The sequence below is a fragment of the Lynx rufus genome, unplaced genomic scaffold (assembly GCF_022079265.1).
Source record: "Lynx rufus isolate CCGP_SWC_20201006 ecotype Redwood Valley unplaced genomic scaffold, mLynRuf1.p SCAF_49, whole genome shotgun sequence".
NCBI classification, from domain to species: domain Eukaryota; kingdom Metazoa; phylum Chordata; class Mammalia; order Carnivora; family Felidae; genus Lynx; species Lynx rufus.
The window spans coordinates 1,019,616-1,033,296 of NW_025814866.1; the positions used below are offsets into that span (position 1 = coordinate 1,019,616).

General features: G+C 59.0%; 1 protein-coding gene across 2 annotated transcripts; it reads left to right on the forward strand.

Annotated features, from left to right (window-relative positions):
* The first annotated feature begins 970 nt into the window (after positions 1–970).
* CCNQ (cyclin Q) lies at positions 971–12,269 on the forward strand. Of its 2 annotated transcripts, none has more exons than XM_047098481.1 (5): positions 971–1,154; positions 4,008–4,191; positions 5,786–5,918; positions 8,186–8,413; positions 11,721–12,269. In XM_047098481.1, exons 1-5 carry the CDS (start codon positions 1,037–1,039, stop codon positions 11,808–11,810), a joined length of 753 nt encoding a protein of 250 aa, XP_046954437.1. In that variant the 5' UTR covers positions 971–1,036; the 3' UTR covers positions 11,811–12,269. The 2 variants fall into 2 exon arrangements, with proteins under 2 accessions (XP_046954437.1, XP_046954438.1); XM_047098482.1 differs by having other exon boundaries at positions 11,781–12,269.
* Positions 12,270–13,681: the final 1,412 nt, after the last annotated feature.

Genomic DNA, 13,681 nt, shown 5'->3' on the forward strand with positions numbered 1-13,681 from the left:
CGGTCACCCTGGCGGAAGAGCTTGGGAGCAGTGGCTTTTTCCTCTCAAGGTTCTCAACTCTCTCAAATCATGGCAACCATCGGGCTGTATCAGAACCACCCAGATGGACTGAGTCGTTGGCTGCGGAGTCCCTTTGGTGCTGTATATCTGAGGCCCGATGCATGATTTCCTGCTTGTGGAAGGCACACAAAGGAAGTGTGACATGGCATTGTGAGTTGGGTGGTTCACAACGTTCATTCATTTGGTGAGCTCCTAACGTGTGCCAGGCTGGGAAGGTGAGCGGAAGCCAGACCTCTCAGGGACGCAGAGGAAGACCCCAGAGACAAAACCCCGTGATACAGTCACTCTTGGCACATTCCCTTCGGGGCTCATCTGCCTGTCTGGGGACTTTGGAAACGCGGGATTCAGCGTTTACGCACGCTGACACTGACTCACACGCTTTCTTCTGCTGGGAGGCGCCGGCGTCCCAGCGAAAGCACCCGTAAGCGCCCCTCGCCTCGGGGTTGGCAGACGCCGCCAGCTCTCCCAGGCCTAAACCCCGCTGGGCCAGCAGGCTGGAAGGACACCTTAGAGGGACCGCGGGGGCTTGCGGCTAAGATGCCTGGGGGTGCCCGTGACCTCGCGAAGTGGCCCAGCGGGTCCCGGGCTGCACGGGCACTAGGCGTGCGGCTCCCGGGGGCGGGACTTGAGGCTCTCGGGGGCGACATACTGGGCTCCCAGGGGCGGGGCGTCAGCGCTCTAGGGCGAGGCACGTGGTGTTCCGGGGACAGGGCGGGCGCCAGCCAGCCTCCCGGCCGGCCCGGCCTGTGCGCCTGCGCCCGCGCCTGCGCGCGGCCTGGCGGTCATTTCCACCCCCTCCCCGGGGGAGGGGGGGTTGCTGCCGGGGGACGGGCCGGGGCGGGCCGGGGCGGGGTGGCCGGGACGGGACGGGACGGGGCGGCCGCGCGGGTCGCGAGGACCCCCCGGACCCGGCCGCCGCGCGCGCGGGCCCCTTCTCCTTACGGCGGGGGGGTCTGGGGCCGCGGGGCGGGGCCTCATGGAGGCCTTTGGCCCCGACAGTGGCGGAGCAGGGGACAAGGCGCGGGGTGCCGAGGGGCGGCCGGCGCCCGAGGCCAGGGTGCACTTCCGAGTGACGCGGTTCATCATGGAGGCAGGTAACCGCGGCGGGGAGGCGGGCTTGGCGCCCCGGGAGGCCGCCGCGCGCAGAGGGGACGCGCACGACGCGGGGCTGGCGCGGCCGGCCTGCCCCGGGGGGAGAGGCCCGGCTCGGGGGCACAGGCCCCGGTGCGTCCGCGCCCCTCGTGCTAGGCTTTGAGCCGCGAGGCGGCCACGGTCACGGCCGTGTCTCGCCCGGGCGCGGGGGCCCAAGGAGAGGACGTGGAAAGGGGCCGGCCCCAGCCAGGAGGTGGCCGAGTCGGGGTGCCCGCGGCCGGGTGGCCTACCGTGCCTTCGCGCACGCCTGCCTGCCCGCGCGCTGGGTCGCGTGGAGGCTTTTGGCGCGGCCCTTGGTGACGCTCCTGACGACCCTTGTCGCCGAGGTCGCGTCACACCGCGGACCCAGGGTGCGGCTGGCGTGTTGAGCCCCGCCAGGGTGTCCACACGGGTGTCGGGCGCCGCTACTCCTAAAGGCGACACAATGAAGGGAAGGAGGTTCCTGTGGAAACATTGTTTCCGTCTCTGGCAACAGTATCTTGCTTGGCTGGCACACACTTTATTTCCGATCTTTGTTACTTCGTGTGCACTGTGCCGGGAAAGGGGTTTGGGGGAGTCGGCCGTCAAGTCAAGGTCAGCAGAGCCGGGGAAATGATGCAGGACAGTTAAGCCCAGTGATCTGTACATTTCATTTCGAGGAAGACGGGCCATGGACACCAGGGAAGCGGGCGGTGCTTTGAGCATTTGCCACAGAAAACAAGACGAGGAGGGGGGCGCCTGGGTGACTTGGTCGGTTAACCATCCGACTTGAGCTCAGGCCATGGTCTCACACTTCCAAAGTTCGAGCCCGGCGTCCGGCTCTGTGCCGACAGCTCGGAGCCTGGAGCCTGGAGCCCGCTTCGGATTCGGTGTCTCCCTCTCTCTCTGCCCCTCCCCCGTTCACGCTCTGTCTCTTAATAATAAATAAACGTTGAAAACATTTTTAAAAATGTAAAAATTAGAACAAGACTTGGAGGGTCATGTGCAGTGATACCACCTTATCTGACACCTCTAGGAGCGAGGGGTCCCCTGCAGGAACTGTCTATGTAACTGAAATTCAAATCTTGAACTAAGAGCTCTTCGAGGTACCACTCTTAAAGGACTTCTTTATACAATGTGTTGCACATGCCCTAGCCCTCTGTGTGACGCTAAATACTAGTCCTGCAAAGATGTCCCCATCCTAATCCACAGGACCTGTGACTGTTACCTCAGGTAGCAAAGGACATTTGGAGGTGGGATTAAGCATCTTGATATGGAGCAAGTATCCTAGATTATTCACTAGGCCCGGGATAATCACACCTGTCACATCCTTTTTTTTTTTTATTTTTTTATTTTTAACGTTTATTTATTTTTGAGACAGAGAGACAGAGCATGAACGGGGGAGGGTCTGAGACAGAGGGAGACACAGAATCCGAAACAGGCTCCAGGCTCTGAGCGGTCAGCACAGAGCCCGACGCCGGGCTCGAACTCACGGACCGCGAAATCATGACCTGAGCCGAAGTCGGCCGCTTAACCGACTGAGCCACCCAGGCGCCCCACACCTGTCACATCCTTAATGAGAGAGGCCAAAGTGACAGGCCGAGAAGTCCATGTAACGATGGGAGCATAGAAGATTGCAGACACCTCTAGAAGGTGGAAACGGCAAGGAAACATTGTCTCCTGCAGGCTCTAGAAGGAACCCGCCCTGCTGACACCTGCAATTTAGCCGTCTAAGACTCATTTCAGACTTCTCACCACACCCAGTGAGAAACAATGTTTGAAGCCACTGACTTTGTGGTCATTGGTTGCAGTAGCCCCAGGAAACTCCTACACCTTGGCCGATATTGCACGTGATTGCCACCTTCATTCAGTCTATTGGGAGTCATTTAACCTTCTCTTCTTAAAAAAAAATTTTTTTTTTACATTTTATTTATTTTTGATAGAGACAGAGCACAAATGGGGGAGGGGCAGAGAGAGCCGGAGACCCAGAATCAGAATCCGAAGCAGGCTGCAGGCTCTGAGCTGTCAGCACAGAGCCCGACATGGGGCTCAAACTCACAAACCGCGAGATCGTGACCTGAGCCAAAGTTGGACGCGCAACCGACTGAGCCATCCAGGCGCCCCTAACCTTCTCTTCTTAACCTTGCTCATGGCGAATTTATATCATTGGTTCTGGGACCCAGTGCAGTGGTTACCTTAGGAGCCGTCCAGAGGCGGGGTGGGAGCTGGGCTTTAACCCCCAAATCAAACCAGCACGTGTTCCGGTGTTGGAGTTCCGTTCCCTTTTCAGGGTGTCACTGTCCTTCCCCAGGAGGGGGGGGGGGGCTGTCTGAGGTCACAGGTGTTGCTATTTTCCCTGCTCTGCCCGCAATTGCCTTTGGCAACGACCCTGCTGGCTTTTCACCTTTTTTCACTTTCAGACAAGGAAACCAGGGCTGAGTAAAATCTTTAGTGGCAACACTGGGACTTTGTGGTAGAGGCCTTTTTCACCTGCTGTCATCTCGGCAGGATTTTTGTTGGGTGCGCCGTGGGGGTGACCTCTAGTTAAATGCTTGCTAAGGTAGCAGCGGACACACGGCCCGGTGTGGTCCCGGCCGCGATGCTGGCGATGTTGTGCGGAAGCTGATAGGCCCAAGTGCTAAGCGAGGACTAGTCTGAAGCCTTGCTTGTCCTTATATGGTCTTCAGTTCCGTAGCTTGGGTGTCTCGGTGGTGGTGGTGGTGGTGAGGGGGGCTTGGTGGAAGTGTGGGGTCTGCATTTGAGCACTCCCCCCACCCCCCAGGGGCTTGTTAGCCCATTAGAATCTGACTCCTCTCCTGCCTGCTTTCCCTCGGTAGGTGTCAAGCTAGGGATGCAGTCCATTGCCGTTGCCACTGCCTGCACCATTTACCATAAGTTCTTCTGCGAGATCAACCTGGACGCCTATGACCCCTACTTGGTCGCCATGTCTGCCCTTTACTTGGCCGGCAAAGTGGAGGAACAGCACCTGCGCACTCGTGACATCATCAACGTGTCCAACAGGTAATGGCTCCCGGGCGCAGGCATTTGAGAGGTGCCAGCTGTCGAGCTCAGAAGGAAGCCCCGGCCGGTGGGGGGGGGGGGGTGGTCTCGAACCGGGGCAAGAAGCACTAGCAGCAGAGGCAGGAATGAGCCCGTCAGAAAGCCATGGGGGTCAGTGGGAGAGAAAGCGAGGCCAGATGAAGGGAGGCGTCACAGGCCAAAGGAGTATGGAGGACTTGGGTACGGCAGAGGCCCCGGCGTCATGGGCTGGGGGACATGCCTAGAGCACGGGGATCTTGGAGAGATGTATCAAAGAGGATTCACCTGGACTTTTGGACAGGATGGATCAAACCAGTTGTGTTGTGTGGACTGAGTCGGGCAATTACTTTATTGAGGTGGTGTGAGAAACGGAGTCAGAGTTGCTGGCAAGCATCTCTTGTCCCCATGTGGGCACAGTGCTCTGTGGGCGGCACCTCGGGGTGCAAGTAGCCCTGTTCCTATCGCAGAAGGATGTGGGGGTCCAGCCAGCCGGGCCGCACGGAGACCCAGGGGGCCCGGGAGGAAGCAATTTATGGAGAGTTACTGATAGCAGCATGGCATAACCTTTCTAGAAACTCATGATTAGAAAAGAAAACTGTTTTCTGCTGCTTCTCTTTTAATAAACAGGGAACAGAAAAAGCACTCCTTACCCCCCAAGCACGACAGGCTCACAGCGTACCGTTCAAGATGAAGAGCAGAACAGGCGAGGGAACCAAGGGAGGGCCGCCAGAGTCCACCTGTAATTGCCAGGTCCCCAGCAGGGAGGACTGGCAGAGGGGACATTGTGTGGATCGCTAATTAGACATGGCACCCGGTGGGGGCGGGGGGTGTTCTGTGGGGAGGTTGGACCGTGAGTGAAGAGCTAGGGAGGCTGAATCGTCGGCAGAGAATTTTGGTCCCTTGAGTGGGAATATGTACATGTTGGTGATCCTGCGTAGCTGGGACTGTCGTGGATATATATGGTGCCAACAAGGACAGTAGGGTCCGGGAAACAAACAGCTGAAATACATGGAGTCTTGTGCACGCAGCAGCCCCATGATATGTTTACATGCCTTCCTTGGGCCCAGAGTAAGAGCTTCCGGTCCCTCCGGAGCAGGTGCAGAGAGGTCATCTTTACACTTGACCTCTTGCCGAGGGATTGGTACAGCCCGTCAGGGCTAAAGCCAGAAGCGGGCTGCTTTTTGTCTGCTGGTTACTGTTCTGATACCGTATCCTAGACGTATAAATGAAGGATGACGTATAAAAACATAAGTAGGAGGGGCGCCTGGGTGGCTCAGTCGGTTAAGCGTCCGGTTGCGCTCAGGACACGATCTCACGGATCGTGGGTTGGAGCCCCACAGCAGGCTGTGTGCCGACAGCTCGAAGCCTGGAGCCCGCTTCGGATTCTGCGTCTCCCTCTCTCTCTGCCCCTCTCCCACTCGCGCACTATCTCTTACTCAAGAAAACAAAACAAAAGCAAAACGTAAGTAGGCTGGGCCGAAGAACGCTGCAGTGTGTATCTGGATGTCACCTGACTCGAGGGGCTCCTCACGGAAACTTCCCTGGCTGCCATAAGTGTTGCTGTCTCTCCGTGCAGGTACTTTCACCCGGGCAGTGAACCCTTGGAGCTGGACTCCCGCTTCTGGGCCCTGCGGGACAGTATAGTGCAGTGTGAACTCCTCATGCTGAGAGTCCTGCGTTTCCAAGTCTCCTTCCAGCACCCACACAAGGTACATGCTGGGGAATTGGCAACTGTCTCCGGAGGCACGAGCTCATTTTTCTCTTTTGTCCTGAGACGGCACCCATTGAACCCTCAAGAACATGTCGGGTGTGCGAGGCAGAGCAGAGCCACCGCTGGGAACTGGGGGCCCCTGGCTGCACACGGTGACTGGCTGGGTGGCCTCGCTTGTTCCGCTTTCGGGGTTCTCTCAGGCAGTTCCGATGTCGGCGTCTGCCTTTCTGCCTGCGTGGCCAAGGCCACAAGCCGAGATCCGTGTGATTCTCCAAAGCCCTGGCAGACCCCGTGACTCACATAGATGGTATGCTCAGTGGGCCACGGGGAAACGGGGCTGCTTTCGTGATCTCCCCGAGGCCCTGTCCCCGAGAGGTGCTGCTCGGCTGCCGAGCTCACATCCTGCTCAGCTGTGCTTACAAACCCACAAGACGAGCTGAGTCACAGAGTTGAGTGGCACACTTTTAACGGCTAGGAACCGGCAAGGCCCAGCAGGACTGTGAGACACCCTTCGAGTACTTGGATGTGGTGATACTTTGGGGTCCAGGCCCCGATGTGGGCAGCTTGGAAAGGTGGCCTGCAGGGACACATGTGGGGCAGTGGGGGGTTGGGACAGGGGTGTCGTGACCGGGATTTTGCCTCTTTTCTGATTGAAATTTTTATTGGGGCGCCCGGGTGGCTCAGTCAGTTAAGCTTCTGACTTTGGCTCAGGTCATGATCTTGCGGTTCGTGAGTTCGAGTCCCGCGTCAGGCTCTGTGTTGTCAGCACAGAGCCTGGAGCCTGCTTCCGATTCCGTCTCTCCCTCTCTCTGTCTCTCCCCCACTCATGCTCCGTCTCTCTCTCTCAAAACTAGATGCACGTTAAAAAAATAAATAAATAACCCAACTGAAATTTGTATTGAGGTAATTGTAGATTTACAAGCAGTCGGAGGAAGTAACACAGAGAATCCTACTTGGGACAGAGACACTGTGGGACCCTGCAGTCGTTGCAACAGCCAGGGGTTCCTGGGGTTGTTGCTTCTTACTTGTACTGCGCGGTGCCGCACCATTTCGTCACGTTCCTGCCTTCGTCTGTTCGCCAGCGCAGTTAAAATACAAAAGCACCCCATCACCCCGGGGGTTCTTGTAATCTCCGCCCCCCCCGCCCCCCCCCCTTTCCAAACCGCCTTTCTAATCCCAGAAGCCCCTGGTGGAGATTCTGAAACAGTCGTGCTTTCAGTTGGTGGCATGATACACGGGAGAGGCAGCAGCCGCTCTGGCTCTGGGGGGGGCATGAGTTGTCGGGCAGGGGAGCGGGGCTCAGCGTTACCCTAGGCCTAGCGGCCTTCCCCTTCCGTCGGGTTGGGACGGGGTGTAGGGCAGCAGTTGAGCCCCCTGTCCCATGGCGTGCAAGAGTCCCACGCCTGTGTGTTCACGCCTGTGGACTAGGAGGTTCAAGCAAAGCGGCTGTCTTCCCGAAGCGAGAGCTGACAGGCAGCGGGGCCGACAGGCCGTTGAGAGTTTACAGCCAAGGGCAGCACTACCGGGACACACAGTCACCAGTTTTAGTCCCCCTGAAAGCAGGCGTCCTGTCTCTGGGCAGTCCCCGGCCTCAGGCTGGGTGCACAGGCTGGCACGATGTTCGGACCGGAAGACGAGGGCGCTATTTCTGGCGCCGGTGTGGAGTTGGGCAGGGGGATGTGCCGAATGACCTCTGACGATGACGAGAGCGGGGCCCCGTGATGGAGATGCACCGTGGCCGGGGTGGCCATCGAGAGCGGCCCAGGCGGGTTCCGGGATCGGGGCCGCCAGTTGACGGTGGGTGGGCACACGGGGACCGGCTCAGTGGGGAGAGATGATTTCAGGCAGAGGGAGCAGGAAATGACCAGGCCATGAGGGAACCGTGCTTGGCCTGTTCCCACATGGTAGGGGGTGGGGCAGGGCAGGGCTGGCAGGGCTTGGGGGCCAGTGGAAGATACTGGGGCTTTTTTCATTCTTTTTTTTTTTTGAAGTGGGCTTCACGCCCAGTGTGGAGCCCCACATGGGGCTCGAACTCACAACCCTGAAGTCAAGACCTGAGCTGAGATCAAAAGTCACACGCTCAGCTGACTGAGCCATCCAGGCGCCCCCAGCGGGGCTTTTTCCTAAGTGACGCAGGGAGCCGTTGGAGGGCTTGAGCAGAGAGTGGCGGGTGGACGCAGGGGCCACAGCGCCTCGCAGTGGGGAGTCAGGCGGCTAGGGACTGGAGCCCTGAAGGCCAACCGGCTGACTGGTGTGTCTTTGCAGTACCTGCTCCACTACCTGGTTTCCCTCAAGAACTGGCTGAATCGTTACAGCTGGCAGCGGACCCCCATTTCCGTCACTGCCTGGGCCCTGCTGCGGGACAGCTACCATGGGGGGCTGTGCCTCCGGTTCCGGGCTCAGCACATAGCCGTGGCAGTGCTCCACCTGGCCCTGCAGGCCTACGGGGTCGAGGTGCCCGCCGAGGCCGAGGCCGAGAAGCCGTGGTGGCAGGTGAGGTGACTGCTGAGTGTTCTGCTTTCCTTCGCCTGAGGACTTTCAGGAGTGCCGGTACCCGGGTGCCTGTGTCTGCTTGTAGTCATTATCCGTGAAGGGAGACGCGTGCCACTGCGGGACATTGAAGCTCGAACGTCGCCCGTCACGGTAGTCTAAGGCAGGAGGGGCTCTCCGCCTTGGCCCTGTGGACGTTGGGGGCTAGATCGCTCTCTGTAGGTGCCGGGAGCATCCCCTGCCTCGGTCATGGCGACCAGAAGTGTCTCCGGACATCACCAAGTGTCCCGGGGTGGGGATGGCCGCCACTTGACAGCCACTTTGCTCAACCGAGCACTTTTATTGGACCGAGTGGGAGCTTACCGTAGATCAAGGCTTAATGTGCGTGGATTCGCATCAGGAGAAGTTATAGGGGGTCCTCTGAGAGGATGGACTGATGACAGACAGGTAGATAGATGACAGACGGGTGGAGGGCGGGGTGGGTGGCTAGAGGGCGGGTAAGGAGCCTGGTGCCTGGAAGATTCGTTGGCCTTCCCCAGACCTGCCGAATGCACAGTGCTGTTTGTACAGGGCGAGTCTGTGGGAAGGGCTGCTGCCCTCAAGGACTTCTGCAGCCCTATCGACTTTGGAGTTTGGAGATCATTTGCGGTTTGTCCTTTCCCATACTTGAAGCTTGCTGCTCCTTTGTCATAACCCCTCGTTGTGTGGCCTTGCCCTGTGGGAGGTCCTCTGCAAGCAGTATTTTCGATGACTGAAGGTTTCGTCCCCTGCAAAACCCCCAGTGGCCAGAAATCTAAAATGTGTCATCTGTTTCATGAACAGAGGGTGCCACCTGGGTGCCTTCCCGCGTGTGCTCCTGGCTGCCCCTCCCTTCCTGCCGCTCTTGACTCCGATGATGTCTCTCCTTTCCTGATGCACCTCCCCCAGCCTGCTTGCCCTCCCCGGACACCCAGCTTTTCCTGCTTTTTGTTCTATGTCCTTTATTGCCTGTGGAACTGCCCACCCCCCACCCAATCGCACTGTCAGTGCCTGGAGGTCAGGGATGTTGTCTGCTCTATCAGCCGCCCTATGACCAGGGCCTAGAGCTGGCACATAGCAGGTGCTCGTGCACCCTTGAGCACACTGGCACATAGTAGGTGCTTGTGCACCCTTGAACACACGCATGTGTCGTCCCGCTCTCGGGTGAGACATGCCTCCTCTGGCAGCATGGGGTTGAAGAGGCATCTTGCTCCATGCTGGGGCTTCTCGGGGGCTTCCAGATCATGTGACCGTGGTGTCCTGCTCTGTTGGAATCGGGTGGTAGCACAAGGGGCTGCCACTTCCTGGCCCCACTCACACAGGACGTTTGGTGGGCACGGCAGCCCGTCTCTGGGCTGCTTAGACCTGTGGTGCCATCGCTTGTTTCCCATCGTCTCGCTCGCCTCTGTTTGTGTCTTCCTTTCTTCTCTCCTTTCTTTTCGCTTGCTCCTGAACTTCACTGGGTGCCACCTTGCTGCCTCTGCTCCCGTGCATGGCCCTCACCAGCGAAAGGTGCCGGGCAGGATGGGGTGGCGCATCCCCGTTCACTCAGCTCTTTACCTGTTCTGGCTGGCTCTGGGCCACACGTGCCAGGAGCAGCCGAAGCTGCCCTTGGGGCTCGTGACATGCAAGGACCAGTTGCCTAATGATAAGCGGCTCCGGATGACGCCCCCGCCTGCCCGGCCCCGGGACACTGAAGTCTGAGCTGGGAAACGCTTTTCCTCCTTGCAGTAACCGCCTGTCTGTGGTCACTTGTCTCCTGGGGGCGGGGCGGGACACTCGGTCGAGCCTGATGTGCTTCTCCCCCAGCAGCCTGCCCGCACTGGCGTGTGACAGTGGCGAGGCGGGCCTGTGTGCCAAGCCGTGTCGGGCCGCTGGGCGGACGGGGCGGTGCCTCTCAAGCCGTAGCATGTTGTAGCAGGTGCAGGATTTCTGTCCTTGCTAAGGCTGAATTCTGTTCCATGCTGTGGACCGAGCACATTGTGTCTGTGCGTTCCTCCGTGGATGGACACTTGGGCTGCTTCCAGCCTCTGGCCCTGGACTACTTTTTAATGGTGTTTCTCTGCTTGGGGTCTCCAGGAACACACATGTTTCTGAAGCATTGATTTTCTACCCAGAGTCTGGGGTGAGATGGCCAATCTCCGTGAGCCAGGGCTTGGGGGATTTTCAGGTCACTGTTTCCTACCTGCAGTAGTGGGGGCCGTAGAGGGGGTGGACTCGGGTCTAGTTTTTGCCCTGGCTTGCCCCAAAATCTTAACCCTCCTGGCACTTTGGTTTCCCAAGCAGCAAGCCCTGGGCCCAAGGTGGGCCACAGCATCAAACCAAGATCTCCTTGTTTTGCCTTTTACTTTCCATGTCATCACGGGTCCCCGAGAGCACCCTCGGGCTCGGTGCTGCGCTAGGAGGGCCATGGAACTCAGCAGAGCCGTCCTACTCGTGGTTACGGCCGTTACAATGGCTGCTTACAGTGAGAGGACACAGGGGGGAGTCAGCAAGGACCAAAGGGGCGTAGGGCGGGGTCCGGGACAGACCGGGGGCGGGCTTCCGGGTCCCTGGCCAGGGGGGTCGTGGGGCAGTGCGGTCCGACCCGCGGTGACGCGTGACGACGCGCGCAGGATGCCGCCGCCGGGGAAGCTTCCCTGAGCGCCGGCGTCCGGGGACTTCAGTGGGGGTCGGTCCTGTGGGCCCGGGGCGCCCGCGTGGCTGACCTCAGGTCCTCAGTCTCTGCCCCGCAGACGTGAAGCCGGGGCCCCACCAGGAATCACGCTGTCGGCGCAGACGGCCTGGCAGGGCCCTCAGGGAATCCGAGACCCTCTCATCAGGCAGGACGTGCCAGGGGCCTAGAGGTCCTTTCCCAGGGGCTGGGCAAGGGCCAGAACTTCCTTGGGAACATGCAGGGTTAGCCCCGAGCTGCACACTCCTCGTAGTTTGGGTGCCTGGGGATTCACTTTACACTTTGATGAGCTCTCGCTCACGGTCAGGAGGACGTTTGGCCCAGGTGCTCTGGCCTGCTAACCCCTGGAAATGGACTCCTGGCCCAGCTCGGTCACCAACTCCCTGTGCCATCTGGGCTGGGTGATCACCAAGGCCTCTTCCATCTGGAATGTTCTCTGCTTTGTGATCAGCCTTGGCAGGCTGGAAGTAAACTGGCTTTGCAGAGAGCCACCATTATTTGTGATAGCCAAGTCCCCGGGCTATCTCCCCTATGCAGTGTGATTCCGCGCTTACTGGAGGGTGCCTTGTCTGATGCAGAGGGAGTCTAATCAGAACCTGTTTTCCTTCTCCTTTCTAGGTGTTTAGTGACGACCTTACCAAGCCAATCATTGATAACATTGTGTCTGATCTCATTCAGATTTATACCATGGACACAGAGATCCCCTAAGGCCCTGGTCCAGGCCTGCCCAAAGAGAAGCCCGGGATGCTCGGCCGCCTGGGGACAGCGCCACCACATCGCCGTGACAGCTGGTCCCCAGAGGACCAGCTGCGAGGACTGGTTTTGTGCTTCTGGAGACAGGCTGGTGAAGGCGATGACATATGCTGCCACTTTGATTCTCATGCTTTGACTGTCCCTAGCAGCTGTGGTCCAGACGGTGACGGGAGCCATACGTCCTGCGGGCAGGCCGGGGCGGGCCAGGGGAAGGGCCCGCAAGGCGTCCCTGTCTGCTTTTGTCCTTTGAGAGGGCACCAAATGCAGTTGAGCTGTGACATCATTGGAAGGAAAAATCAGAGAACAGATAAGACTGCACCCTTGGGGATTTTTTAAAAGCCAGATTTATAGAAAGGATGATGTGTGACATAGATGGAATTCTATTTTGTATAATAAAAGATGATACAAGTCAAATGTGATGTCCTGTCATTGCCCTATGGCCTGTGCTGCTCTGGGCTTTTGATGGGTGCCACCCAGCCTCAGTTTCCCCTAAAATGCTCTCTCCGGGCGGAACTGCCCCTCGTGCACCTGCGGTGTTCTTGGGGGCAGGGGTATCCATCGCTTTCTGACGGCGTGATGGCCCAGCGTGTGCTCACGTCACGGTGGCGTGCCCTGAGGGAGTCCACGTGTCCTCGCTCCTCCACTGGAACATTCGCAGAGCCTGGCAGTCCCGCTCAGCGAGCGAGGCTTACTTTGGGAGAGTCTAGAGAATCTCAGAGCCATGGCTCCCTCCTGACCCACCCAGAAGGCCCTTTTTCCAGAACTGCTTTGGGCCGCCCAGAGAAACAGAGCAGCCTAGGTTGTTCTCCGTGGGGATGCGCATTGGGCTCGACACACATTGGTGGGGCCGTCCTTCAACACATGATGGTGTGAGGGCCAGCGGAGCATGGGCTCTGGGGACTGGCTGCCACGCCCTCCGGCGCCCACAGGTGTGGGAACCCGCTGCGATGCCTGGGGTCGGCCAGGGTGCCTCCGAGCGCTTGTCTCTGGTGGAGGAGACAGGGAGGGCTCACACACCGGTGACAAGTCAGGCAGCGAGGGTTGCGTGAGTTTACTAAGCAGCTGTGTTATTTGTCTTCAGGATGAGGGATCGGAGTAAATGTCCACGTTTCCACCATGTTTCCGTGTGTGTCCACCCAGCTCACCTGGGAGCTCTCCGAGGACAGGGTTGGTGCCCAGGCTCAGGGCATGGGGCTGGCGCTCTGAGCACGGGGTGGGGGGGGTGGGTGGCGAGGGGCCAGCGGCAGGCCTCTGTGGGCAGCTTTGGCTCTCTCACTGGTCCTTTCTGTCTTCTGCTATTTAAAAAGCACCTTGTCTCTCTCGAGTCCTTCCCCCCCCACAGGCTGGGCCCAGGACCCCCCTCCCCCCCGTATCCCAGTCTTGCCTGTCCTGCATTGACCGGGCACTGCCCTTGGCCAGCACTTACTGTTGATTGGAATGGAACTAGGTGATGGGTGTTTCACTGGCGGGTTCTCTGTCTTCTCTCCCCTGACAAGATCACTGGCACTTAGAGAAGCTTCGATGGCTTTGGAAATCTTTGGACCTCAGAGTTTAGACTCCAGCGAGGCAGCTGGCTCCCCCACAATCGATGTGAGGTCAGTTTCTCAGAGACCAGAACCCCCTGCTCTGGATGGGAGGGCCAGGTGGAGGGGACGGTACGTCTAAGAGAGCTCTCTCCATCTGCACCTGTTCCACTCTGTTTCCTCCCCACCCTCGGCCCCAGGACTTACCAGAAAGAAGGGAGGATAGTTGGATAAAGCTCTGTAGGGATTTGGTGAACATCCCCAGCCCTGGCTGGGAGCCGCTATGCCGAACGGGGAGAGCGT

Excerpts from the sequence above, each read along its gene's own strand:
- CCNQ (XM_047098481.1), top strand. The coding sequence starts at position 1,037 with ATGGAGGCCTTTGGCCCCGACAGTGGCGGAGCAGGGGACAAGGCGCGG. Across the intron at positions 1,155-4,007 it reads GCGGTTCATCATGGAGGCAG|GTGTCAAGCTAGGGATGCAG; the intron begins GTAACCGCGGCG and ends TTCCCTCGGTAG. Across the intron at positions 5,919-8,185 it reads CCTTCCAGCACCCACACAAG|TACCTGCTCCACTACCTGGT; the intron begins GTACATGCTGGG and ends GTGTCTTTGCAG.